This window comes from Cetorhinus maximus, chromosome 4, assembly GCF_964194155.1.
Source record: "Cetorhinus maximus chromosome 4, sCetMax3.hap1.1, whole genome shotgun sequence".
Lineage (NCBI taxonomy): Eukaryota > Metazoa > Chordata > Chondrichthyes > Lamniformes > Cetorhinidae > Cetorhinus > Cetorhinus maximus.
This window is the reverse complement of record NC_135882.1, coordinates 109259433-109285795: the sequence shown is the minus strand read 5'-3', so window position 1 is coordinate 109285795 and position 26363 is coordinate 109259433. Positions and strand designations below refer to the sequence as shown.

The following is a 26363-nucleotide window of genomic DNA, read 5'->3' as shown; positions in this document are numbered from 1 at the left end:
TAACAATCATGTAGTAACAAAAATAAACAAGTTCAACAGGTAACAGGGAAGAGTTGAACAGGATATTAAAAGGGTAAAGCTGACTTAAAATTATATTAAAACTACAGACCAATATTCCATTTCTATATTACAATCACTGAAGTATATATAAATTTCATCACTTTAAGTACTTAATTGACGATCCTAACCATGTAAGGAATACGGCTATATCTGTACCTTTTAATCCTGCACCTTGCAAGGTTGAATTTAGTCAAACTACCGAATTGCCTTTTGAAATTGGGTAATTTGCCTAAGGGATTTTTTGAACGTTGCACAAATATTAACCCCACCTGTTCATAGAGTTTTGAGCTTTGCAACATGTATGACTGGCACTGAGGGCATAAGGTTAATCTCAGTGCGTGCTTTTATATTCTTCTGATCTGGGTGGTTTGCACGTGTATGAGGCTAGGATGCCACAAAGGAACAGCGTATTCAACCAAGGGACAGACGTAGCCAGTGTAGAACGACAACAGGTCACAGACAGGGTGTCTGAAAGGGATGAGGGATCTGAGGGTGAACATTGTTTTTTTTTAAGCATATTGCCCATTTGCCTATCCCACTTCAAGTTGGCTTGACTGTGTATCTCCAGGATTTTCAAGCTTTCATCTCAGTCGGGGTGTAATTGCCCAACTATCAAGGGATATGCACTCATGCCCACCGAAGTCTACTCATATGGCATTACATTTAGGCATTTAGTAATATTTAACTGCATATTGTTTTCCTCACACCATTCACTGAGAGCATCAAGAGTTTCTTGAACCTCATTGACCATAGCCTTCATCTTGTCCACGTATTTCCAGTATTTGAGGCCAGAAGAAGAGAAGGCATCATTAATGAGGAGAAGAATTGGCCCTAGCCAGATGCCCTGAGGCACACCTGTATTTTGAACACTTTTGGATAGACATCCACAGTATCTGACACGCTGAGTGCAGACAGTGAGGAAGTCAGCAATCCAGTGGACAAGAATCTCGCATATATTTAAATTAATTAACTTCATAACCACAAATAAATAGCCAACCCCGTCAAACAACTTTGAAAATATCTGTTGTAATAATGATTGAGGCTGTTCTAAGTTTATCTGTGGTTTTACAAAGCAAGTTCACAACCTCAACCAGGCAGTGAGTTGTTGAGTGTCCAGCCTGGCAACCAAACTGATGAACAGACAATTCAGGGATCGATGTCTGATAGGAACCAACTAATCATGAACTGCTCCGCAATCTTGGAGAAGCAGTCTGTCAAGGTGATGGGGCATAATTTGTCCAGTGTTCCGGAAATAATGGAGAACCAAGGATCTGACGAGAATGAGGAACTTAAAGAAATCAGTATATGTAAAAAAAGAGATACTGGAGAAATTAATGGGACTAAGTAGCAACAAATCCCCTGGACCTGACAACCTACATACAGTGTTTTAAAAGAGGTAGCTGCAGAGATGGTGGGTGCAATAGTTTTGATGTTCCAGGATTCCTTAGAATCTAGAACAGTTGCCAAAGTTTGGAAGGTAGCAAGTATAACACTGCTATTTAGGAAAGGAGGAAGGCAGAAAACCTGGAACTATAGGCAAGACAGCCTAACATCAGTAGAAGGCAAATTCTAGAACTGATTATTAGGGATGTGGGACAGTACAGTTAGAAAATCATGATCTAATTAAGCAGAGTCAACACATTTAATGAAAGAGAACTTGTGTTTGACAAATTTGTTGGAGAATTTTTGAGATTTAATTAATAAGATGGCTAAGAGGGGAACCAGTGGAAGTAGTGTATTTGGATTTTTAAAAAGCATTTGATCAGGTCACCCCAAGTGATTAGGATACAAAATTAGGTTTCATGGAATTGGCAGTAATCTTTTGGCATGGATTCAGGATTGGTTAATGAACAGAAAATATAGAGTAGGAATAAATGGGACATTTTCGGTTTCACAGGTTGTAACTAGCGGGATACAGTGCTTGGACCTGAGCTATTTATAATCTATATTAATGTCTTAAATAAGCGGACTCAATATAACATATCCAAACTCATGATACAAAGTTAGGTGGGGAAGTAAGCAGTGAGGAGGATGCAAAGGAGTTGCATAGGGATATAGACAGGTTGGGTGAGTGGGCAAGAACATAGCAAATGGAATACAATATGAAATGTGGAGTTATCCATTTTGGTAAGAAAAATAAGAAAAAGAATATTTTTTGAATGGTGAGGGACTGGGAAATGTTTCCATTTCGCCGGACCAGGGTGCCCTTGTACAAAGAATCACAGAATGTTAATATGCAGGTGCAGCATACAAATCGGAAAGTAAGTTGTATGTTAGTTTTTGATACAGTGGGATTTGAGTATAAGAGTAATAAAGATTCAATACGATTATACAAGGCATTAATGAGGTCACACCTAGAGTACTGTGTGTTATTTTGGTCTCCTTAGCAAGGAAAGCACATACCTGCCCTCGTGGAAGTGTTCAGTAGACTGGTCCCTTGGATGAAGGGATTGTCCTACCAAGAGAAATTGAGTAGAATAGACCTATAAACCCTGAAGCAGTGACCCGCTGCTGCTTTAGATTCCCCCCACCCACCACCCACTGATGTTGAAAGATCTGTTCCCTTTAGTTCTGCTTGAGAAAGAAGGTAAGGAAATGAACAGCTATGATGCAGCGGATGTAGAATGTCATTTAAATAGGTATATACATCCATATGAGATGAGGAGGAAATTGTACAAACTGACCACGATGAGCATAATTTGCCAATGTCACATGACACTCCATTCAAAGTAACAGGCAGCTGAATTACTGGTTCATTTCAATGGTTCAATTCTTCTTAAGTCAGAGTGACATGCCAAACACATGCACAAAAACATAGAGGCACCAAAATTCTTTGATATTTCTATAAGCCTCCTATCGTAATTTCAGTCAGACCCCTCTCATTGAGTATACAAATTGCAGCAGGGTCGGCAGTGGAGAGCATCAGCTCAATACTGCACAGTGGTTCTCAAACTGGTGTACCGGACCTGCACAAACCTTCTGGTGGTTCGTGATGTAGGGTCAGCCATGTTCAAGAGTAAGCTAGTGAGTTGCATGTTCTGCTCTCCCCTGGCTCCTCTTATGCTCTCTCCATGTTCTGCTCCCCCTGAGCTCCTGCTTTCTCCATGCTCTGCTCCCCCTGAGCTCCTGCTCTCTCCATGCTCTGCTCCCCCTGAGCTCCTGCTCTCTCCATGCTCTGCTTCCCCTGAGCTCCTGCTCTCTCCATGCTCTGCTCTCCCTGAGCTCCTGCTCTCTCCATGCTCTGCTCCCCCTGAGCTCCTGCTCTCTCCATGCTCTGCTCCCCCTGAGCTCCTGCTCTCTCCATGCTCTGCTCCCCCTGAGCTCCTGCTCTCTCCATGCTCTGCTCCCCATGAGAGCTCCTGCTCTCTCCATGCTCTGCTCCCCATGAGAGCTCCTGCTCTCTCCATGCTCTGCTCCCCATGAGAGCTCCTGCTCTCTCCATGCTCTGCTCCCCATGAGAGCTCCTGCTCTCTCCATGCTCTGCTCCCCCTGAGCTCCTGCTTTCTCCATGCTCTGCTCCCCCTGAGCTCCTGCTCTCTCCATGCTCTGCTCCCCCTGAGCTCCTGCTCTCTCCATGCTCTGCTTCCCCTGAGCTCCTGCTCTCTCCATGCTCTGCTCTCCCTGAGCTCCTGCTCTCTCCATGCTCTGCTCCCCCTGAGCTCCTGCTCTCTCCATGCTCTGCTCCCCCTGAGCTCCTGCTCTCTCCATGCTCTGCTCCCCCTGAGCTCCTGCTCTCTCCATGCTCTGCTCCCCATGAGAGCTCCTGCTCTCTCCATGCTCTGCTCCCCATGAGAGCTCCTGCTCTCTCCATGCTCTGCTCCCCATGAGAGCTCCTGCTCTCTCCATGCTCTGCTCCCCATGAGAGCTCCTGCTCTCTCCATGCTCTGCTCCCCATGAGCTCCTGCTCTCTCCATGCTCTGCTCCCCCTGAGCTCCTGCTCTCTCCATGCTCTGCTTCCCCTGAGCTCCTGCTCTCTCCATGCTCTGCTCTCCCTGAGCTCCTGCTCTCTCCATGCTCTGCTCCCCCTGAGCTCCTGCTCTTTCCATGCTCTGCTCCCCACGAGAGCTCCTGCTCTCTCCATGCTCTCTCCATGCTCTGCTCCCCCTGAGCTCCCGCTCTCTCCATGCTCTGCTTCCCCTGAGGTCCTGCTCTCTCCATGCTCTGCTCTCCCTGAGCTCCTGCTCTCTCCATGCTCTGCTCTCCCTGAGCTCCTGCTCTTTCCATGCTCTGCTCCCCATGAAAGCTCCTGCTCTCTCCATGCTCTGCTCTCCCTGAGCTCCTGCTCTCTCCATACTCTGCACTCATAGTGCTCCTGCTTTCCCTGCGCTCTCCTCTCCCCAAACTCCTGGTCTCTCCATGCTCTGCTCCGCCTGTGATTTTGCTCTCTTTGCATTCCTGCTCTCTCCAGGTTCCTGCTTTCTCCATACTTTCTCTCCCCATGCTCCTACTTTTTCCTTGTTGTGCTGCCCCAGCACTCCTGCTCTCTCCTTTCTGCCTTAGTTCTTTCTCTGTGCTCTGCGCACCTCGGACTCCTGTTCTTGCCGTGCTTCTGCCAAGGATAGAGAGACTCCATGGTGAGACACAGGGACACCCAGCTCTGTGCTTTCTGCACTTATGTAACTGTTTTATAAAAAGCATGATCAGATACTATTTAAAAGAAATACTTTTGCATTATGAATATAATGAGGTACTATAATTTAGATGGTGGGTCAATGAATACTTAACCATTCGAAAAGGGGTCCTTCAAACAAAAAAGTTTTGACAACCACTGTTCTAGCAGTAAATCTTTTCAGATCTCACTAGGAAACAAATGAGTATATCCTAATATTACTTTAAAAGTAAATTGCTGAAGTCTTACCAAGGTGAATGAGATATTGTATTGTCAAGAGGATCATGTTTTCCACCGTTAGGATTTGGCTGTTGGAGATTCCCAGCTGTTCTAGCTCAATTGAAGTCAGCTGTGGAAACTTGTAACAATTCACGAGTAGAGGACTTACTACAATATCACCAACGTTGCCATAAAAATATGGTAAAGTGCCATAACCTGCAAAACACAAGAAATATTTCAATCTTGCCTTAATTCCCAAGATCAATCCTATATTGTCTAGGTTAGGGCACATCACAAAAATATATTGTCATGATCTAGAGGGAGGCGATTAATTTTTAAAAAGAAATTCAACCTCCCACTTATTAATTGAAAGAGGTACACCACAAAGTTTCATGTTTTAAACAAAAACTTTCACTATACCAGAATTAAACAAAGCAAGTACTACTAATACATACATTTTGTAAACCCTTAGATTTTAAACCTGAAAATCTCAACCACTTCCCGTTCTGTTTTCAATTCTGCCCCAAGAGTTCCCCTATACTTTCTAGGATCTTGAGGGTGCTTTCACTTCTCCTGGGACCAAACCAAGGTGTGCCACAGCTCTCAGCAATTCACTTTGATTCTCCTCAGTTTCCCAAACTGACACATATTCATCCAGAGCTCGCTCTCTCTGCGAGGATTCCACTGCCGATCTCTTCCACGAGCTTTACCAGGCAGATCTGACAATATTAAATCCTCATTATTTTGGACTTATCATTCTGATAAACCCAAAATACAAAAGAATATCTCCCCGTATGCCTATCTCCATAGCAACATGTAACACCCAGGATGCTCCCAACAGAAATGTAGATTAATTATCTTTTACCTTCAAAATAACCCTTCGATTCTGGGATCCATGTGAATAATTTATATCTCTAATGGTCCTTTTACAAGACTTACTGGTTCTATCAAGAAATCCAGTGTTTACAAGTTCCTTTTAGTTTCTTTGATCTGAGGGAACTACATGAATAATTGAAACCTCCCTGGTTTATAGTCCAACTTCAAAGCATTAAGACAAACTGGTTCCTCCTGATAGATCCAAAGTAACCATAATAATCCTGTGTAAATACCTTTTAATTTCACCCCAACAACACAATAAAACTTTTCCTTTGAACTGTGATTACCCCAGGTCTGTTAGAATTGAACTTACTTTAGAGCTGTTCACCACTTTCTCAATCAGATGTTTCCATTTACCTACATTTAAAATTCAATTCCTAAAACTAAAAGTTATACCTGTAAAACACGTGAATTCTGAAATTAAACATTTTCACAACAATATGTTTTCAAATAGTCGTTTGGTAGTCCAGAACTTGAGTATTGCTGAAAAATGGCATTTTGTTGAAGCTTTTCGTCTTGCACTCATCAGGACAATCGCAAGAATACCAATGTCAGGGGAAGCAACAACTTTCTACTGTATGAGAAGAGTGTGCTGATTGGTTAGAAAGTGGACTCTGATTGGCAGAGGTGTTGCCATGGAGAATGCACCAGTTAATTGTGACTGACAATTAAGTGCAAGCATTGTTTGAAATTTAAACCAGGCAACTTAACTCTGTTTGGTCAAGGCGTTGCCCTGAGGCATGAACTAGCAAATGGCTGTCACTTATTTTGTTTTGGCTGAAACAGGCGCAATGTGTGTACGTGCTCTTTCTGTCTGCAAAGAGCAGGGCCCTGTGTTTGAATGGTTTCATCCATTCCGCCAGGGTTACTCACTCTTCTCATCACTCACATATCCATTACCCATCCACAGGGATCTCACATCTCAAGGGACAACACCACTAACACTCACACACACCCTCATATCCATCAGGCTCATATCCTCTCGAGCTTGTGTCTTCATCCTGTCTATGGCTCCACTCACCACACAAACATTCCATGCAGTGCAGTGTGTCCTGCTCACACTCTCTCCATTTGTTTTCATGCAGGAGAAGCTGGCTCACATCAGCAGGAAGAGGTCCCAGACCGGGGGTGGAGTGGCCTACTTTAGGCCCCTCACTCACTTTGAGGAGTGTGCCATTGTGCTGACTGGTGAGAACAAGCGCCGTGCCTGCGGTAACGGTGAGGTCGGAGGTGAACACCCTCATGAGGATCCTGCACCACATCATCCCTCTCTCAACGAAACTGTGAGTGCTCTCTCTCCTGCTTTTGACTTTGCTGCCATGCACTACTTATCTCTTCTTTGGTTCACAGGGAGCTCTGCCAAGCAACCGACACCCTCAGGCAGCAAGGCCCTCAGCTCCATTCAGGCCCTCACCTCCAGCCAGGAGGACGCTTCCTCCATTGAAGAGCTGGAAATAAGCAGCCTGGAAGACTAGTCACAGTGATTATCCACACCCTCCACCAGCGCAGAAACACACACCTCGGTGGGATCTTAATCCAGAGCAGGCTCAGGTTCACAATCTGGTGGTCACCACACGGATACATGTCCGCAGTAGGAGGAGGCAGGTTCAGCCAAGCTCCCTGGCACTTGGACGACTGTTGGGGAAGAGGCATCTGTCAGGTCCGAGTCAGATGACGAGCCTCTGGATTTGGCCTTCCAACTCATCCTGGAGAGTCAGCAGAAGACGGGGGAACATCATGCAGAGCTGTTGGAAGCCCTCAACAGAGTGGCACGTGGGTTGGAGGAGTGCATCTGCCTGCTCTCTGATGAAGTGGTGCCCACATGTATGTGTAGGGAGGTCTCCATGGGGAGGATGGTGGACGCCATGGAGACCCTGGTCCAGCAGAACACAGATGTGTGCAGGCCTGCACTCCATCACAGGAGCCATGGGTGAGTTCCTGCAGTGGCAATGCGAGAGAAAAACAGGTCGCTTCGACGTCCCTCCAGGTGCTCCTTCCCTTCAAGGAGTCAGGCCAGGGCACCCAAAGGGAGGAGTGGCAGTTGAACACCCCTGGGTCATCGACTCAGTAATCTCAGAGGCTGTCTGCTCCCTCCGAGTCCCCTTTGTCTGTGAGCCCCTCATCCTCATCCTCTGTCACCGCAGAGGGGGCAGCTGGCCAATGAGTGATTCTGGGGGGAGAAGTGTGTGTATGTGGCAGGGCCTGTTGGAGCCTCGTGCAGGCACTCTCCCACTCATGTGAACCCTTTCCATGTCACACTCATCTCACTGTCCTGAGCATTTTCAATACTGCCTGCTGGGGTTTACTTTCAGTTGTCCATCTGAGTTGACCTGCATCTCCACCCACCCAATGGTCACACACCCATGCAGAACCTGATCTCACCCACCACGACTCTCATTTCACTTTTGATTTAGACGGCAAGGTCGTGATTCAGCTTTTTGTGCGCATCCTGTCTTTTCCCCTCCCCCGGCCACCCATTTCCTTTCCCCCATCACTGTTGACCCACTTGGCATCACCTTGCACCTCCCCTCCATGACCAACCAGCCACAACCCTCTTCCTTTGGGAATGTCCAGGTGGACGTGCACATTCCCTTCCTTCCTGAAAATCCCACTCCCATTCACCTCCCAATTTCCTTCTTCCCACTCCCAGAGTAGTCCGTGTCTGCCTCCGAAACCTCATCTACTACCCTCAACATCCCTTCTACCATTAGCGCCTCACTCTGCAACCGGTCATTCTCACCATTCACTCGTACCACACCCACCCTCAGTTCACTCCCCAGGAGGCAGTCATGGACTCATCAGAGCCCTCCCTTGCATGTTCACCTGGATATTCCTCCCTCCAGATCCCTTCTCCCCAGAACCCCTTCCCCCTTGGAACTGCTTTCCTCCCAACCCCGGACTCACCCCCGGCCTTAGTTCTCCCCACCCGTCCCCGGACTACCCCTACTGCTTCGTCCTTCCCCATTCCTAACTCCTTCATACACCCTTCCTTCTTCAGCAAAGTTTAGTCGTATCCCTTTCCTGACTCCTTCCTCCACCCTTACATCTTCCTCCAGCCTTACATCCTCCCCTCTCCGCATCCCTTCCTCCCCCTGGTCTCCCTCCCCTCTCCGCACTCTTTCCCCCCCACACATTCCACACCCCTTACACCTACCTCCCCAACTGTCGTCTTCTCCCGTTACCCCCTCCATCCCCCCTCCCAACCTCACCCCATTCTGACACCTTCATTCCCCATTCCCAACCTCCCCCCATCCTGACACCTCTTCCTCTCCCAGTCAATCCTAGGCCTTCCTCTCCCACCCGCTGGGACATCTTCTCTCTCAAACACAGCTGGACATTCCTCTCTAAACCCATGACAATGATCCGTTGTGAGCAGACCCTCAACAGTGGCTTGCCAACTTCCATGCGACTCCACCCAGCATGCCATGGATGTTCCTCCAGTGTGCCATTGCTGTTAGGCTCCAGCATTTTCTGCTCCTCTGATATCTGCAATGTGAGCAAGGTCCTGGCGGTAAGTCCCGACTTCTGCACGTCACACTTGTCAAGATGTGTTCTATTCAAGTGTGCAATCACGCTGACGTGGGCGATGGGAGTGGGGAAATGATCTGATCAGGGTAATCATATCACACAAACTCAAGTGCAAGACAAACAACTTCGGCAAAATGTCTTTTTTCAGCAATACTTAAATATGTTTTCAAGCAGAAATATTTTGAATAATATGCACTGGTTAACCTTCGGAAGAAGACAGATTTATTCGGCTTTTTTGTTATTAAATCAAAAGAAAAATAGTTACATATTCAAAAGGTAAATGGGCTGTGTGATAGTGACCAGGAGATCAGGAAGCCCCTGTGTCAATCCCTGTTCTAAGGGAGCTATAGCTAATCTCAGCTAGCGCAGTGATGAGATGTTACACTTGGTCTCAAAGTCCTTGCGATAGAAGAGCAAAAATAAACTAAATCAAGGTTGCTGCCCCTGATCATGATCAGTAACTTCAGCTGGATGCTTAGGTGGTAAGTGTGATAAGTTTCAGGTCTGCACTAGATATTTTCTCTGGTTAACCATCACTCTTCTCACCCAATAAATAAAATTTAGGTCACTTACAATCAGCAACAACTGCTCAAAATCTAGATGCACAATAGACCGTACAGGGAGTGGGAGGTATAACAATGAGATCATGTGCTATATGAGCTAGATACCGTTTCTCACTTGGACAATCCCAAACCTCCAAAAGATGGACTTTCACAATGATATACAAGGTCAAAGTTGAGGCCTCAAATTAGTTTATTTAAAAGTCATTAAGCCGTAAGTGAAAGGATAAAGAAATATTTGAAATATAACAGTTTAACTTTATCCTGTATCCCTCCTTATAACAAATAAATATATGCCATACAAGCAGACTAAAACAACTGTTTTTCTTGGACAATCATATAATTCCCACTGTCTTTAGAAGAGGAAGGGAAAAAAAATCAATTAAAAAAAATACACAGTAAAGACAAATACGCCAAGTATAAGATGACACAGTGGTATTTGCTTGTCCTGAAATCAAACACGGGGAGATGTTTGCAGATAGCAGAGATAAATTTTGAACTAATTATTGAAGCGTAACTGGACTTTCTGTTTTATCATTCCACAAAAGCTAAATCGGTAACTTTCATTCAACAAGCTCCTTGTCCAGGAAACATGATATTAACAGATAGTTCAACAGTTTTAATATTTAGTGCTACAATGGATTAAAGGGCCCTGATTTCCTGTTATGTGTGGTTGGCAGGCAATGGTCCCTACTGCTGCTCAGTAAATTGCCCCTAATTATTATACAATAGAGTCCATCTCATTTTAACATATTAAAATATTTTAACAAATCTTAACATGCAATTAATATTAAGTAGTAATTAAATAGTGATGCCATAACTGTTAGATCAGGAACAGCAGGAAAACTACATACCTATAAGAATAACAGGTCTCACTCCAGAATTATTTAATAAGTTTTCAGGGATGATAACAGTTTCCCCTGCAGGGATTGCTTGTGGCTGCAAAACTCCAGCTGTCATTGACTGAAGAACAGGAATGGGTAGCAAAGCATCTATCAAGACAAACAACAAAGAAACACAGCATTTTTAATGTTGCTCAAATTTTTAATGTTAAAAAATAATTACAGCATAGGACATGATGTTTCCTGAAATATGTTACAAAGACATGTAGCACAACTAAATTATACTGATAGGTTCTAGGTTTTGGGTCACACACATTATCCATAAACAAAACTTCCCCTGACAGCTCCATGCTTGCTTCAATTTGCCGCAGTATATGATACTGCCAAGTAATACAATGCATTATACAATTATAAAGTTACACAACACACAAGTTAAACATTAATTTTTCCTTAGTTCTGATGAAGAGTCATTCAGACTCGAAACGTTAACTGTATTCCTCTCCGCAGATGCTGTCAGACCTGCTGAGTTTTTCCAGGTATTTTTGTTTTTGTTTTTGATTTCCAGCATCCGCAGTTTTTTTTGCTTTTATCGACATTAATCTGTAGTGTTTTTAGGGGAATTAAATGAAAACATACATTTGTCCCTCTGAAGTGTCAATGGTTGGACCAGGGTGGCAGCATTACAGCATAAACCACAAAGGGAAATCTGCTCTTGGAAATTTTGATATGGTAAACAAGGCTGGCTTTATGGTAACAGTGTACCAGTTTACCATGGTACCACAGCATACTGTTGCTCAGCTGCCCATGTCTCACTGTATTAAAATTACAATTGATATATCACACCTTTAAACTCCCAATCTCAGTCAGGCTCGTGTGGCAAGGCTGTTAAATTGGGAGGTCAGAGGAAGTGTAACTTCAGGGTAACTCTTCTCTATCTTGCAGCAATATTGGTAACGACCAGGGAATATGAGTTCTTAACACCCTCCCACTTGCTGACAGTGTGAGCTGCAGCAGGAAGGGCAGACACAACAACAACTTGGATTTATGTAGCACCTTTAACGTAGCCAGACATCTCAGGGGGCTTCACAGGAACATTATCAAACAAAATTTAACACTGAGTTACACGGGAGATATTAGGTCAGATGACCAAAATCTTGGTTGGAGAGGGAGGTTTTAAGGAACATCTTGAAAGAGGAAAGTGAGGTGGGGATACAGAGAGATGTAGGGAGGGAATTCCAAGGCTTAGGGCCTAGGCAACTGAAGGCGTAGCTGCCAGTGATGGAGGAATTAAGATCAGGTGTGCAAGAGGCCAGAATTGGAGCAGCGCGCAGATCGCATAGGGTGTCGAGCTGAAGGAGGTTACAGAGAAAGGGAGGAGTCAGGTCATGGAGGAATTTGAAAACTGAGATCTAATTTTCAAAAAGGAGGAAGTGCCAGAGCAAAATCCAGTGTGGGTCAGTGTGCACAGGGGTGATGGGTGAATGGCAATGAATGAGAGTTCGGAAACAGTGTTTTAGATTATTTCAAATTTATATAGAAGTGGAAGTTGTGAGCTGATTAGGAGGGTATTAGAATAGAGGTAACAAAGCCATGGATAAGGTTTTCAGCAGCAGAGGAGCTGAGGCAGGGTTGGAGTTGGGCTAGGTTAAGGAGCTGCTCTTCGTCATGGAGCAGAGATGTAGCTGGAAGCTCATCTCGGGTCCAATGCAATACCAAGGTTGAGAATAGTCTGGCTCAGCCTCAGACCATGACCAGGGAGAGGGATGGAATTGGTGGGTAAAACCAAAGACAATGACTTCCCAATATTTAGTTAAAGAAAATTTCTGTTCATCCAGCACTAGGTGCTGGACAAGCACTGTGACCAATCAAAGAGAGTGAAGGGGTTGACTGACTTGGCGGTGAGGTAGAGCTGGCTGTCAGAGTGTACAGGTGGAATCTGATGCCAAGTTTCTGGATGATTTCACAAGGGACAGCATGGAAATAAGAAATAAGAGATACATCAATTTGCTCCTTAGTTATACAAAGAAGCAGCAATGAAAGAGCTCACTGATCAGGCTGGGTGGGGGTTTTCAGACATTTCTTACCAGATCTTGTCACTGGTTGCACAGCTGGAACAGGGACTACTGCAGGTGCAGATATGGGGGAACCAGGAGACCAGCCACGATGACGTTTCTTTGGTGGTCCAGAGCTTGTCATGATGGCTGCAAGTAATGGAAGGAAGGACTTTTATTTCTTTAAAGCAATAAACAAATATTTAAATTTCAGTACATAATCATTTTGAAAGTACTGCAATGAAGTTAATATTGTGGTTATAAAAAGAATCAATACGACTATTATAACTGTCCAACCTGAACAAATTCTTAAGGACGAAGGTGGGAGATAGGGGCATATGACAAAGATTATTATACTAAATAAACTATGTCCCACTCGGAAGTGATGTAACAGACCAGTGGTTGGCATCTTGCATTTGGTTTGTGTGTCCTTGGGTTGATGGAGGGAAAAAACAAAGTTCCCATTCCTCATAAGCAGCCAATTACTCCTGGTCAACAGTACATGTGTGGAGATGTTCGATAAGGCCAGCATGGAGTTCAGCAGTTGTTGATATCCTAGTTAGCACTGCACAAATTTGAAAGTATGAGTGTTATGGATACAACTGTTTTTCTTTCATGGAATGTGGATGTCACTGGCAAGGCCAGTATTTGTTGCCCATTCCTAACTGCCTTTGAACTGAGAGGCTTGTTAGATTCAGCTACTACTCCTGACATTTGAGCACATATTCCTCATTGCCATATTGAGGGGATGCTCCAAGATGGTCGGAGGTGCTGTCTTTCAGAGGAGGTGTCAGCCCTCTCATATAGAGGTGGAACAGCAGCAGAGTTCTCCTTGTGGCCTGACCAACATCCATCCCTTAGCCAAAATCACAAGAGAAAATTATTTGATCACTTATCCCTATGCTGTTTTTGGGACCTTGCTGAAGGCCACTGGGAAAAAAAATCAGGCAGAGTGCAAAATTGACTGTTGGCGCATTACTGGCCATTTTGTGCAATTGTGCAAGGTGGATTTTAACCCTTCAATATCTTCTACAGAGTATCTTTCCAACGTAGTTTAATAATCTCCAAGATTTTTAGGTTCGTTAGTCTTTTGTTGGGAATTCTAGGGCCCCAATTTTAACTGGGAGATGGGAACATTGTATGCAAGGGCAGTAATGAGTGATAGAAAAACTTTGCAAGATGTGGAGGTCTGGTTGATTTTAAGGTGTTAGGTCCTCATTTCCACAGACCTTTGCAGGTGTGCTGCCAACTTGCATGCTGCAATTTCCAGCCATTACCCAGCTACTATTTATCAAGCCTCAATGCATCTCTTCAAAGGAGACTGCATTCCATGAGGGCTAGCAATCCAGCAACTAAAAAGGATTGTTGGAAATTGTTAATATGGCTGCAAAGAGAGGGAAGGTTGCCCAGGTTCACTGATGCATCACTGGAAGTCATGATAGATGCAGTGAAAGTCTGGGGGGTGTGCTGTTCCCCAGAAGTGGGAAGAAACAGTGTACCACCACAATCAATAAGGCCTTGTTCAGATGGCTATGAAAGTCAGTACCAGATACATGATGCCACCGAGCTCAATCCTGTAAAGGAAATGTTTCAGACCTCATTAGGTCAGGGAAGGTCATTACATCTCTTGTAATGTACTTGCTTTCACTCCACCTTTTCCTTCCACACCATTCACACTGTGTCTCACCACTGCATCACTTTCATCACCAATCACAACCATACTATCTCTCATCCTCACTCTTAATATATGCTCACATCCCGCTCGCTTATCTCACTGCTAGCAGTAATGTCATACTCACCTCAGCTCCTCTTGGTTGTTCAACCTCCTCAGTTCACACTGTAGCCACTTTCTGCAATTCACTAGTATCTGTCTGTGATTCTCCCTTTCACCAGTTTTGGGACAGGAAGGAGCTGCACAGGGTTCCACCTGTACTGGGATGGGACCCATGTTGTAGCAGAACAGGTAAATTAGGAGGTGGAAAAGGCTTAAAATAATAAGATTGGTGAAGGAGGTGAGGGGAGGTGTCCATAAGAAATGTAAGCAGCCTAAATATTTACAAAACAGGGAAGGAGAACATAGGAAAGAATAAAGTAAGGGAGGACATTAATGGCAAGGGAATAAATAGTTCTAGAATAGGAGTTCAAAACGATGGTTAAACATAAAGAGCAGAATCGTCCCAGATTTGCACTAAGTGCAACCATGTTTTACCCATCGGCCGCAATGGCGCTTCTCAAGCCATATCATCCCAAGTCCCGCTGCATTAATTATGCATTCCTGGGAAACACGCCGCTTCCATGGCAGGCGGGCTTTCATTCGCCTGGCACACCATCACCTTGTCGCTTCCATAGCCGGGCACCACATTTAAAGTGCATCCGCGCGCACATCTCTCAGTGCTTCCAGCCCAACACTGCTGCATGGAAGACATGGCCCGGAAAGGCAAGACGACTGCAGCCCCCCAGTTTAATGACACACCCCTTGAGTTCCTTTTGGACGCCATGGAGGCTCGCCATGATGTCCTCTACCCCAGCTCTGACCGCAGGAGGGGCAGCAACATCTCTAATCCAGCATGGACGGCGGTAGTAGTGGAGGTCAGCGCCAATGCCCTGCAAAAGTGGACAGCCAACAAGTGCCACAACAGGGTGAATGGTCTCATCCGTTCTGCCAGAGTAACTCACTCTTCTCATCACCCACAACTCACACACATTCACAAACCCATCACACATCCACAGGGATCTTACACCTCAAGGAACAACACCACTAACTCTCACACACACCCTCACATCTCCATCAGGCTTATATCCTCTGGAGCTCGTATCCTCATCCCGTCCATGGCTCCGCTCACCACACAAACATTCCATGCAGTGCCATGTGTCCTGTTCACACTCTCTTCATCTGTTTTCATGCAGGAGAAGCTGGCTCACATCAGCAGGGAGAGGTCCCAGACCAGGGGTGGAGTGGCCCACCTTAGACCCCTCACTCACTTCGAGGAGTGTGCCATTGCGCTGACTGGTGAGGATGTGGGCCATACCTGTGGCGATGGTTAGGTCAGCGGCAAACACCCTCATGAGGATCCTGCACTGTCATCGCTCTCTCAACGCAAATGTGAGTGCTCTCTCTCCTGCTTTTGGCTCTGCGGACATGCAATACTTATCTCCACTTTGGTTCACAGGGAGCTCTGCCAAGCAACCGACACCCTCAGCCAGCCAGTCCCTCAGCTCCATCTATGTCCTCACCTCCAGCCAAGAGGGTATCTCTTCCATTGAAGAGCTGGAAATAAGCAGCCTGGAAGACCAGTCACAGCGATTATCCACACCCTCCACCAGCGCAGAGACACACGTCTTGGTGGGACCTAGATATAGAACAGGCTCAGGTTCACAATCTGGTGGTCACCTCACGGACACATATCTGCAGCAGTTGGAGGCAGGTTTAGCCGAGCTTCCTGGCACTCGGAGGACTGCTGGGGAAGAGGCATCTGTCAGGTCTGAGTCAGATGAAGTGCTTCTGGATTTGGCCTTCCAACTCATGCTGGAGGGTCAGCAAGAGGTGGGGGCACATCACGCAGAGCTGTTGGAAGCCCTCAACAGAGTGGCACGAGTTGGAGGAGTGTATCCACCTACTCTCTAATGAAGTGGTGTCCACGTGTGCGTGTATGGAAGTCACCATGGGGAGGATGGCGGATGCCATGGAGACCCTGGTCCAGCAGAACACGGAGATGTGTGCAGACCTGCCTCCATCGTGGGAGCCATGGGTGAGTTCCTGCAGTGGCGATGCGCAAGGGAACGGGGCATCTCCATGTCCCCCCTTGTGCTCCTTCCACTCCAGAAGTCAGGCCGGGGCTCTTGGGCAGCCAAAGGGAGGAGGAGCAGCAGCTGGACATCCCTGGGTCATCCACTCAGGAATCTCAGAGGCTGTCCTCTCCCTCCGAGTCCCCTTTGCCTGTGAGCCCCTTAGCCTCGTCCTCTGTCACCGCAGAGGGAGCAGCTGGCCCACAGGAGGACAGCCAAAGCAAGCCGGGGCCCCCAAGGCCTCGGTTTTCCTGAGGACACATGCCGAAGGCAACAGGGCCAAACATTGCACAGGCTGTCTCCACCCCTGCTGCAGATGTCAGGGCAGCACCTAGAAGTCAAAGGTGTTCAAAAGTTAAGAAATTCTGATCACAGTTGGTTGCGTGGGTGAACATGTTCTGTCATTTTATAATCTGGAAATATATTCACTCTCACTGAATAATGTGTAATGTTGTCTTTCAGCTTCATTGACAGGCTTCGCGAGTCCTCCCCCTGCATCCCCCCCGCTCACTAGCAGTTCAGCTGCAACAGACGGCCCATGAGTGATTCTGGTGGGAGAAGTGTGCGTGTGGCAGGGCCTTTTGGAGCCTCGTGCAAGCACTCTCCCACGCACGCAGATCCTTCCCCCATCACACTCATCTCAATGTCCCGAGCATTTTCAATGCTGCTGGCTGGAGTTTGCTTTCAGTTGTCCATCTGAGCTGACCCGCATCTCCGCCCACCCAATGATCACACTCCCAAGCAGCACCTGATCTCGCCCACTGCAACTCTTGTTTCACTTTTGATTTACCCAGCATGGTAGTGCTACAGTTTTTCTTCAGCACCCCCGTCTTTTCTCCTCTCCCAGTCACCCTTTCCCCATCACTGTTGACCCCTGGTATCACCTTCCACCTCTCCTCCGTGACCTACCAGCCACAACCCTTTCCTTTTAAGGATGTCCAGGTGAACGTGTACGTTTCCTTCCTTCCCGAAAATCCCACCCCCCCCCCCCACCATCCACATTCACCTCTTCTCCTTCTCACTGCCAAGGTCCGTGTCTGCCTCTGAGTCCCCATCAACCACCATCACCGTCGCTTCTACCAATACCGTCAAACCCTCACCCTCCCACCCTACCACCTCACTCTGCCCTTGGTCATTCTCACCATTTGCTCATACCACGCTGACCCTTAGTTTGCTCCCCAGGAGGCAGTCAAGGACTCATCAGAGCCCTCTCCTACACGTTTATCTGGGCATTCCCCCCTGCCTCCTTTCCCCCTTGGAACTCCTTACCCGATCCCCCAAGACTCACTTCCCGGAACTCCTACCCCACCCCACCCCGGAATCCACCCCCCCTTGGTCCTCTCCCTGCCCCCCAACTAAACTGCCTCCCACTTAGTCCTGCTCCCTTCCTGACTCCTTCAGACACCTTTATATCTTACTCCACCCTTACTCCTTTTCCTCTCTGCACTCCTTCCTCCCCCTGAACTCCATCCTCTCTCTGTGCTCCTTCCTCCCCCTGGACCCCTTCCCCTCTCCTTCACCTTTCCAAACTCCTTTACACCTACCACCCCCTTTACACCTACCTCCCCAGTTGCTGTCTTCTCCCCCGTTATCCCCTCCTCTCCCCCTCCCAACCTCACCCCCCGACACTTTTGTTCCCCACCTCCCTACCTCATCCTCGCCCCCACGCCCCCCCACCCGACACACACCACACCTCTTCCTCTACCAAGCAATCCTAGACCTTCCTCTCCCACCCCTGGAACATCCTCCCCTCCCAAACACAGCTGGACCTTCATCTCCACCCCCTCAGCCATCATACATTGTGAGCAGGCCCTCAATGGGGGCTTTCCACCTTCCATAAGCTGCTTCACAGCAGAGCCATGTCAATTAAAATCTACCAGCATGCCATGGACATTCCTCCAGTGTGCCGTTGCTGTCGGACTCCAGCATCTTCTGCTCCTCGGATGTCCGCAATGTGAGCAAGGCCCTGGCGGGAAGTCCCGACTTCTGCACATCACACTTGTCAAGACGTGTTCTTCTCTGGTGTATGTTCCCGCCGATGTGGGCGGACGATCCAGCTTGGGGAGATGATTCCGGCAGGGTGGCCTTATAACAATATGCAGATGCATTACAATGAGGTTCCCGACATCTGACGGTGGGAAACGCGGCCTGCCATTGACGGGCAGAGCGGACGATTGCAAACTGGTTTCACGATGTCATGAAATCAATTTTTGGCCTTCTCGCCATATTGTCCGCTCACGCCACCAAACACGCCCGACACCAGCAAGCACAGAAAATTCCACCCAAAGTGAGAAAATCCTATTAAAATGAGTTAAAATGTCTAGACAGTAATATACTCAATGTCCGTAATGAAACAGGGGAGCTGGAGGCAATCGTGCGTTGGGAGGAACCAGGCATAGTAGGGATTATTGAGACATGGCTACAGAAAAATCTTGACTGGGAAATAAACATTGCAGGGTCTAACATATTTAGAAAAGATAGAGATGGAAAAGGGGAGGCAAAGCAGCTGTACTTATCTAGGATAACATAGGGAAGAATTTTCCCCCTGTCGGGGTGGGGGGGGAGAGAGTGCAGGAGTGGGCGCGTGCAGGCACACCTCCGATCGGGGGCACGATGCCATTTTACGTGGGTAGGCCAATTAAGGCCCGCCCAGCATGATGTCTGCCAGGAAGCGCTATGTGCAGGCTGGGGGGGTTCCCTTAGCCGAGATCTCCCTGAGGCAAAGTGCTGCCTCAGGGAGATTGGCGCCAAATTTAAAAATGGTCAATGCACAAAAATAAAATTTCCCTGACATGCCCCTCATGTGACACCGTCACAAGTTGGGACATGTCCATCACTTCTATGCAAGCTTTTATTAAATTTTTAAAAACCTTCATGAAACCTCATCTCGCCGGTGGATGAGGTTTAATGCTTTTTCTGAAGCCCGCCAGGGCTCCCAGCCTGCCCGCCAACCTTAAGGTTGGATGGGCAGGTCCAGTAACTACTTGAATTAGTTTTTAAATGGCCTCAATCGGCCGTGGACAGGTTGGCGGGCGCACAGCTGATTTGGCTGCGCCCCCGCCAACCTGAAAACTGAAATGACGCAGGGTGACATCGTGAGTTCCACCCGACATCATCCCGCATTATTTTATGTGTCAGCGAACGGGCCCCCGCCCCCGCTCACCAACCTCAATATCCTGGCCATAATGGCAGTAGAATAAAGGGACACAGCTATTAGCAAGACAACATAGAATCTATATGGAGAGAGCTAAAATATAATAATCAATCACACTAATGGGTATAGTCTACAGACCAGCTAATAACGAAAGGGAGGTAGAGGGAGCATATGGAAACAAATTAGGGAATTGAGTATAAAACCTAGAATAATAATTATGGAGGTTTTCAGCTACCCTGTTATTAATTGGACAGAAGAGGTAGGTAAAGGAGCTCAGGGAATGAGGGCCTGCAAAGTGTACAGGACTCCTTTCTAATTCAATATGTAAAAAGAGCCCAATAAGGGAAGGTTCACTATTGAATATATAATGGCGAATGAATCACAGCAAGAAAAGAAATAAAGGTAGGGGCAATCATGACCACAAACGTGTTTTAACATGATGATAAAGAAGTATGCCGGAAAACAGGTTAACAGATTGATGAAAAGCCGATTTGAGAGGCTAAGAACAGAACTTGGGAAGATAAAATGACCAAACAACAATAGGAAATATTTCAAACTGTGTTCAACAGAGTGCAGGAAAAATATATTCCACTAAACATAAGTGGGACCTCACAGATGAATAAAGGCATAATGGAACATTTCAGGGTTAGGAAAGAGGCATACATCAAGTACATAGACAACAGAGGAGAGCATGATAAAAGAGAATACAGAGATTGGAAAAAAAGTAAAGAAAAACACAATTAGGAAGGCAAAGAGGAACTACAGAAATAAATTATCAAGGACCAAAATCATAAAATATTTTAAAGGAGGTTGATTTAAAAAAGGAAGGCTGTGATGGAAATATGACTATTAAGAAATAGACAGGAAAATACCACAGGTACAGAGAGATGGCAGAAATATTAAATAATTATTTTGCTTCAGTGTTTATCAGGGAGCTAGAAGAGATAGACATTAGCTTAGAATGATGAGATGAGCAATGAAGGAAATGCATTTACAATTAAAAAAAGAGGATGTATTGAATAAACTAATCAAACTCATAAAAGGATAAAGCCCCTGGTCTGGATGGATTGCATCCATGTATTTTTAAGGCAGCTCACCACCACCTTCTCAATTAAGGATGGGCAATAAATGCTGGTCTAGCCAGCGATGCCCACATCCCATAGACAAATCAATAAAAAAGAATCTAAGGAAGAGATAGCAGAGGCATTACTAGACATGTTAATAATTGATCAGTAAAAAGTGTAGTGCCAGAGACCAGTGGATAGTTAATATAATCCCTATAATCCAGAAGGGGGACAGAACGTGCCCAGGGGATTATAGACAATACTCCAGTCCTATACAAGTTCAGCATAACCTCCTTGCTCTTGTACTCTTTTTGCTTATTAATAAAGCCTAGGATACTGTATGCTTTATTAACTGCTTTCTCCACCTGTCCCGCCACCTTTAAAGACTTATACACACAAACACCCAGGTCCCTCTGCTCCTGCACTCTTTTTAGAGTTGTACTCACTATTTTATATTGTCTCTCTATGTTCCTCCTGCCAAAATGAATCGCCTCACACTTCTCTGCATTCAACTTCATCTGCCACCTATCTGCCCACTCCACCAACTTGTCTATGTCCTTTTGAAGTTCTACACTGTTCTCCTCTCAGTTTACAATGCTTCCAAGCTTTGTATGATCTACAAACTTTGAAATTGTCCCCTGCACACCAAGATCTAGATCATTAATATATATCAGGAAAACCAAGGGCCCCAATTTGGGGAACCTTTGGGGAACTCCACTACAAACCTTCCTCCAGCCCAAAAAATATCTGTTGACCATTACTCGCTGTTTCTTATTACTCAGCAAATTTGTATCCACATTGCTAATGTCCCTTTTATTCCATGAGCTATAACTTTTCTCACAAGCCTGTTGTGCAGCACTGTATTGAATTGTAGCATTTTTCAAATAAGGAGACCAAAAATATACACAGTACTTCAGGTGTGATCTCACCAAGGCCCTGTACAGCTGCAGTAAAACTTCCCTACTTTTACATTTCATTCCCCTTGCAATAAATGCCAACATTCTATTTACCTTCCTAATCACTTGCTGTACCTGTATAAGAAGTTTTTGTGATTCATGTACCAGGACACCCGGATCCCTCTGTACCACCGAGTTCTGCAATCTCTCTCCATTTAAATAGTATACTGTTTTTCTATTCTTTCTGCCAAAGTGGACAAGTTCACATTTTCCCACATTATACCCCAATTGCCAAATTTTTGCCCACTCACTTAACCTATCTATATCCCTTTGTAGACACTTTACCTCCTCTTGACAACTTATTGTCCTACCTATCTTGGTATCGCCAGCAAATTTAGCTACCATACATTCGGTCACTTCATCCAAGTCACTCATACTTATAAGTAGTTGCTCCCTGTGGCACTCCACCAGTAATAGCTTGCCAACCTGAAAAAGACCCATTTATCCCAACTATATGTTTCCTATTAGCTAAACAATCCTTCATTCATACTAATATGTTACCCTCTACACCATGTGCTCTTATTTTGTGTAGTGACCTTTGATGAGGCACCTTATCAAATACCTTTTGGAAATCCAGGCTCCTCTTTATCCACCCGGCGTGTTACTTCCTCAAAGAGCTCCTTAAATTAGTTAAACACGATTTCCCTTTCACAAAACCATGTCGACTCTACCTGATCCCATTATGATATTCTAAACATCCTCCTCTAATCTGCACAATTTGACCTATGACATATGTTAGGCTAACCGGCCTACAGTTTCCTGCTTTCTGTCTCCCTCCCTTCTTGAATTAAGGTGTTACATTTGCTATTTTCCAATCCACTGGAACCTTTCCAGAACCTAAGGAATTTTGGAAGATTATAATATAATCTATATTATCTCTGCAGCCACTTCTTTTAAGAACATAAGAAATAGGAGCAGGAGTAGGTCATTCGGCCCCTGAAGCCTGCCCCGCTATTCAATAAGATCATGGCTTTCAGTATTTAAAGAGGAGATAGACCCCCAAGGTGCAGTCCATCTGATCTTGGGGACTTGTCAACCTTTAGGTCTAATAGTTTCCCCAATACCTTCTCCTTAATTATGGTGATAGCTTTAAGTTCCTACCTCCCTTTCACCTCTTGATTTTGAAGTATCTTTGGGAAGTTTTCTAAGTCATCTACAGTGAAGAAATGCTTGAGTATACATATCAGGAAAGGATTGACAGACTGGGCCTAGTTTCTCTTGAAAAATGGTGAGAGGAGACCCATTAGAGGTCCTTAAAATTGTGAAAGGTTTTGATAGAGTGGATATAGAGAGAATGCTCCCTCTTGTGTGGAAGAACGTAACTAGATGCCATCAATATAAGACAGTCGCCAAGAAATCCAATAGGGAATTCAGAAGAAACTTCTTTACCCAAAGAATGATGAGCATGTGGAACTCACTACCACAAGGAGTGGTTGAAGCAAACAAAATAGATGCATTTAAGGGGAAGCTAGACAAGCAGGAAGGAAGGAGACAAAGTCCTGCCTTCACGTTGAGGATACCCTCCATCGTGTTGTGTGGCACTAATTCTGTGCGGCACTACCACTGTGCGGCACTACCACTGTGCTAAACGGGATAGATTTCAAACAGACCTAGCACCTCAAGACTGGACAGCCATGAGGCACTGTGGGCCATCAGCAGCAGCAGAATTGTACTCAACCACAATCAGTAACCTCATGGCCTGGCATATCCCCCACTCTACCATTAACACCAAGCCAGAGAATCAACCCTGGTTCAATGAAGATTGCAGGAAGGCATGCCAGAAGCAGCAACAGGCATACCTAAAAATGAGGTGTCAACCTGGTGAAGCTACAATACAGGACTACTTGCATCCCAAACAGCATAAGCAGCAAACAATAGACAGGGCCAAGCGATTCCATAACCAACAGATCAGATCTAAGCTCTGCAATCCTGCCACATCAAATCGTGAATGGTGGTGGACAATCAACCAACTCAGTGGAGGAGGAGACTCCACAAATATCCTCATCCTCAATGATGGGGGAGCCTAGCACATCAGTGCAAAAAATAAGGCTGAGGCACTTGCAACAATCTTCAGCCAGAAGTACTGAGTGGATGATCCATCTCGGCCTCCTCTGGAGGTCCCCGGCATCTCAGATGCCAGTCTTCAGCCAATTCAATTCACCCCACTTGATATCAAGAAGCAACTGAAGGCACTGGATACTGCAAAGGCTATGAGCCCTGATAATGTTCCAGCAATAGTACTGAAGACTTGTGCTCCTCAACTTGCCGTACCCCTAGCCAAGCTGTTCCAGTACATCTACAACACTGGCATCTACCCGGCAATGTGGAAAATTGCCCAGGCATGTCTTGTATACAAAAAACAGGACAAATCCAACCCGGCTAATCACCGCCCCATCAGTCTACTGTCGATCATCGGTAAAGTGATGGAAGGGGTCATCTTCGGCACTTGAGGAAGAGTGTGTTTGAAGACCAGGACCTCAAACCTGTCACCAAGCTCACGCTTTAGAGACTCTCGCCCTCCTATATGGCTCAGAGACGTGGACCATTTACAGCAGGTGCCTCAAAAGTCTGGAGAAGTATCAGCGCTGCTTCAGCAAGATCCTGAAAATCCATTGGCAGGATAGGTGCACCAACGTCAGGGTTCTCACTCAGGCCAATATCCCCAGCATTGAAGTATTGACCTCAATCAGCTCTGCTGGGCGGGCCACATCATCCACACGCTTGACATGAGACTCCCGAAACAAGTGCCCTACTCGGAGTTTCAACATGGCAAGCAAGCCCCAGGAGGGCAGAGGAAACGCTTCAAGGACACCCTCAAAGCCTCCTTGAAAAAGTGCAACATCCCCACCGACATCTGGGAATCCTTGGCCCAAGACCGCCCGAAGTGGAGGGAAAGCATTCGGGAAGGAGTTGAACACCTTGCGTCTCATCGCCAAGGGCTAGCTAAAGACAAGCGTCAACAGCAAAAGGAGTGCATGGTAACCCAGGCACCCCACCCACCCGCTCCCCCTACCACCATCTGTCCCACCTGTGACAGAGACTGTAGATCATGCATTAGACTCTTCAGTCACCTGACAACTCATTTTTAGTGTGGAAGCAAGTCATCCCCAACCCCGAGGGACAGCCTAGGAAGATGGAAGGGGTCATCAACAGTGCTATCAAGTGGCACTTGCTTAGCAATGACCTGCTCACTGACACTCAGTTTGGGTTCCGCCAGGGTCACTCAGCTCCTGAACTCATTACAGCCTTGGTTCAAACAAGACAAAAGAGCTGAACTCCAGAGGTGAGATGAGAGTGGTTGCCCTTGACATCAAGGCAGAATTTGATCGAGCATGGCATCAAGGAGCCCGAACAAAATTGGAGTCAATGGGAATCAGTGGGAAAACTCTCCACTGGTTGGAGTCATACTAGCACAAAGGAAGACGGTTGCAATTGTTGGAGGTCAGTCACCTCAGCTCCAGGACATCACTGCAGGTGTTCCTCAGGGTAGTATCCAAGGCCCAACCACCTTCAGCTGCTTCATCAATGACCTTCCTTCCATCACAAGGCCCCTGACATTCAATGGCATTACCATTGCTGAGTCCATCACTATCAACATCCTGGGGGTTACCATTGACTAGAAGCTGAACTGGACTAGCCATATAAATACTGTAGCCACAAGAACAAGTCAGAGGCTAGGAATCCTGTGACAAGTAACTCATCTTCTGACTCCCCAAAGCTTGTTCACTATCTACAAGGCAGAAGTCAGGAGTGTGATAGAATATTCCACTTGCCTGGATGAGTGCAGCTCCCACAACACCTAAGAAGCTTGACACCATCCAGGACAAAGCAGGCCACTTGATTGGCACCCCAGCCACAAACATTCACTCCCTCCACCACTGATGCATAGTGGCAGCAGTATGTACCATCTACAAGATGAACTGCAGGAACTCACCCAGGCTCCTTAGACAGCTCCTTTCAAACCCACAACTGCTACCATCTAGAAAGATAAGGGCAGCACATAGATGGGAACACCACCACCTGGAAGTTGCTCTCCAAGTCACTCACCATCCTGACTGGGAAATATATCGCTATTCCTTCACTATCACTGGGTCAAACTCCTGGAACTCCCTAACAGCACTGTGGGTGTACCCACAACACATGGACTGCAACAGTTCAAGAAGGCAGCTCATCACCGCCTTCGCAAGGACAGTTAGGAATGGGCATTAAATGCTGGCCTAGCCAGCGATGCCCACATCCCATAAATGATTTTTTTTAAAATGAGGGAGAGAGAAGGGAATAGAGAGTTACTATGATAGATTTACATGAAGAAATATGGGAGGAGGCTCAAGTGGAGTATAAATGCCAGTATGGGCTGGTTGGGCAGAATGGCCTGTTTCTGTGCCTTATATCTTGTATAATCCTATGTATGCACCACATGCAGAAGAAGCTCACATCCTTGCTTGCAACTCATAACACTATCCTATCTCTTTTGTCGAAGCGGTGTACAGAATATTAAGGAGAGGGCCTGGAGTGGCAATGGGCCCCTGGTTAAAGTGGAATTGACTCCAATGGAAGAGGAGGCACATGAGGTAAGCTGTTGAAGTAACATCTCAGTATTGATGATAGCAAGGTTGGCAGATCCAAGAGCAAGGTGACTGATTTAACCTTAGACCCCC

At 46.2% G+C, this 26363-nt stretch overlaps 1 protein-coding gene across 2 annotated transcripts in view; it reads right to left on the bottom strand.

Annotated features, from left to right (window-relative positions):
* Window positions 1-26363, bottom strand: part of greb1l (GREB1 like retinoic acid receptor coactivator) — a 410899-nt gene that overhangs the window by 133355 nt on the left and 251181 nt on the right. For both annotated transcript variants that reach the window (XM_078540619.1, XM_078540620.1), the window contains exons 9-11: window positions 12779-12895; window positions 10707-10844; window positions 4919-5104 (exon numbers count right to left, since the gene is read on the bottom strand). In XM_078540619.1, the coding sequence (XP_078396745.1) occupies window positions 4919-5104; window positions 10707-10844; window positions 12779-12895 (441 nt within the window). The remainder of the gene's footprint in view (window positions 1-4918; window positions 5105-10706; window positions 10845-12778; window positions 12896-26363) is intronic.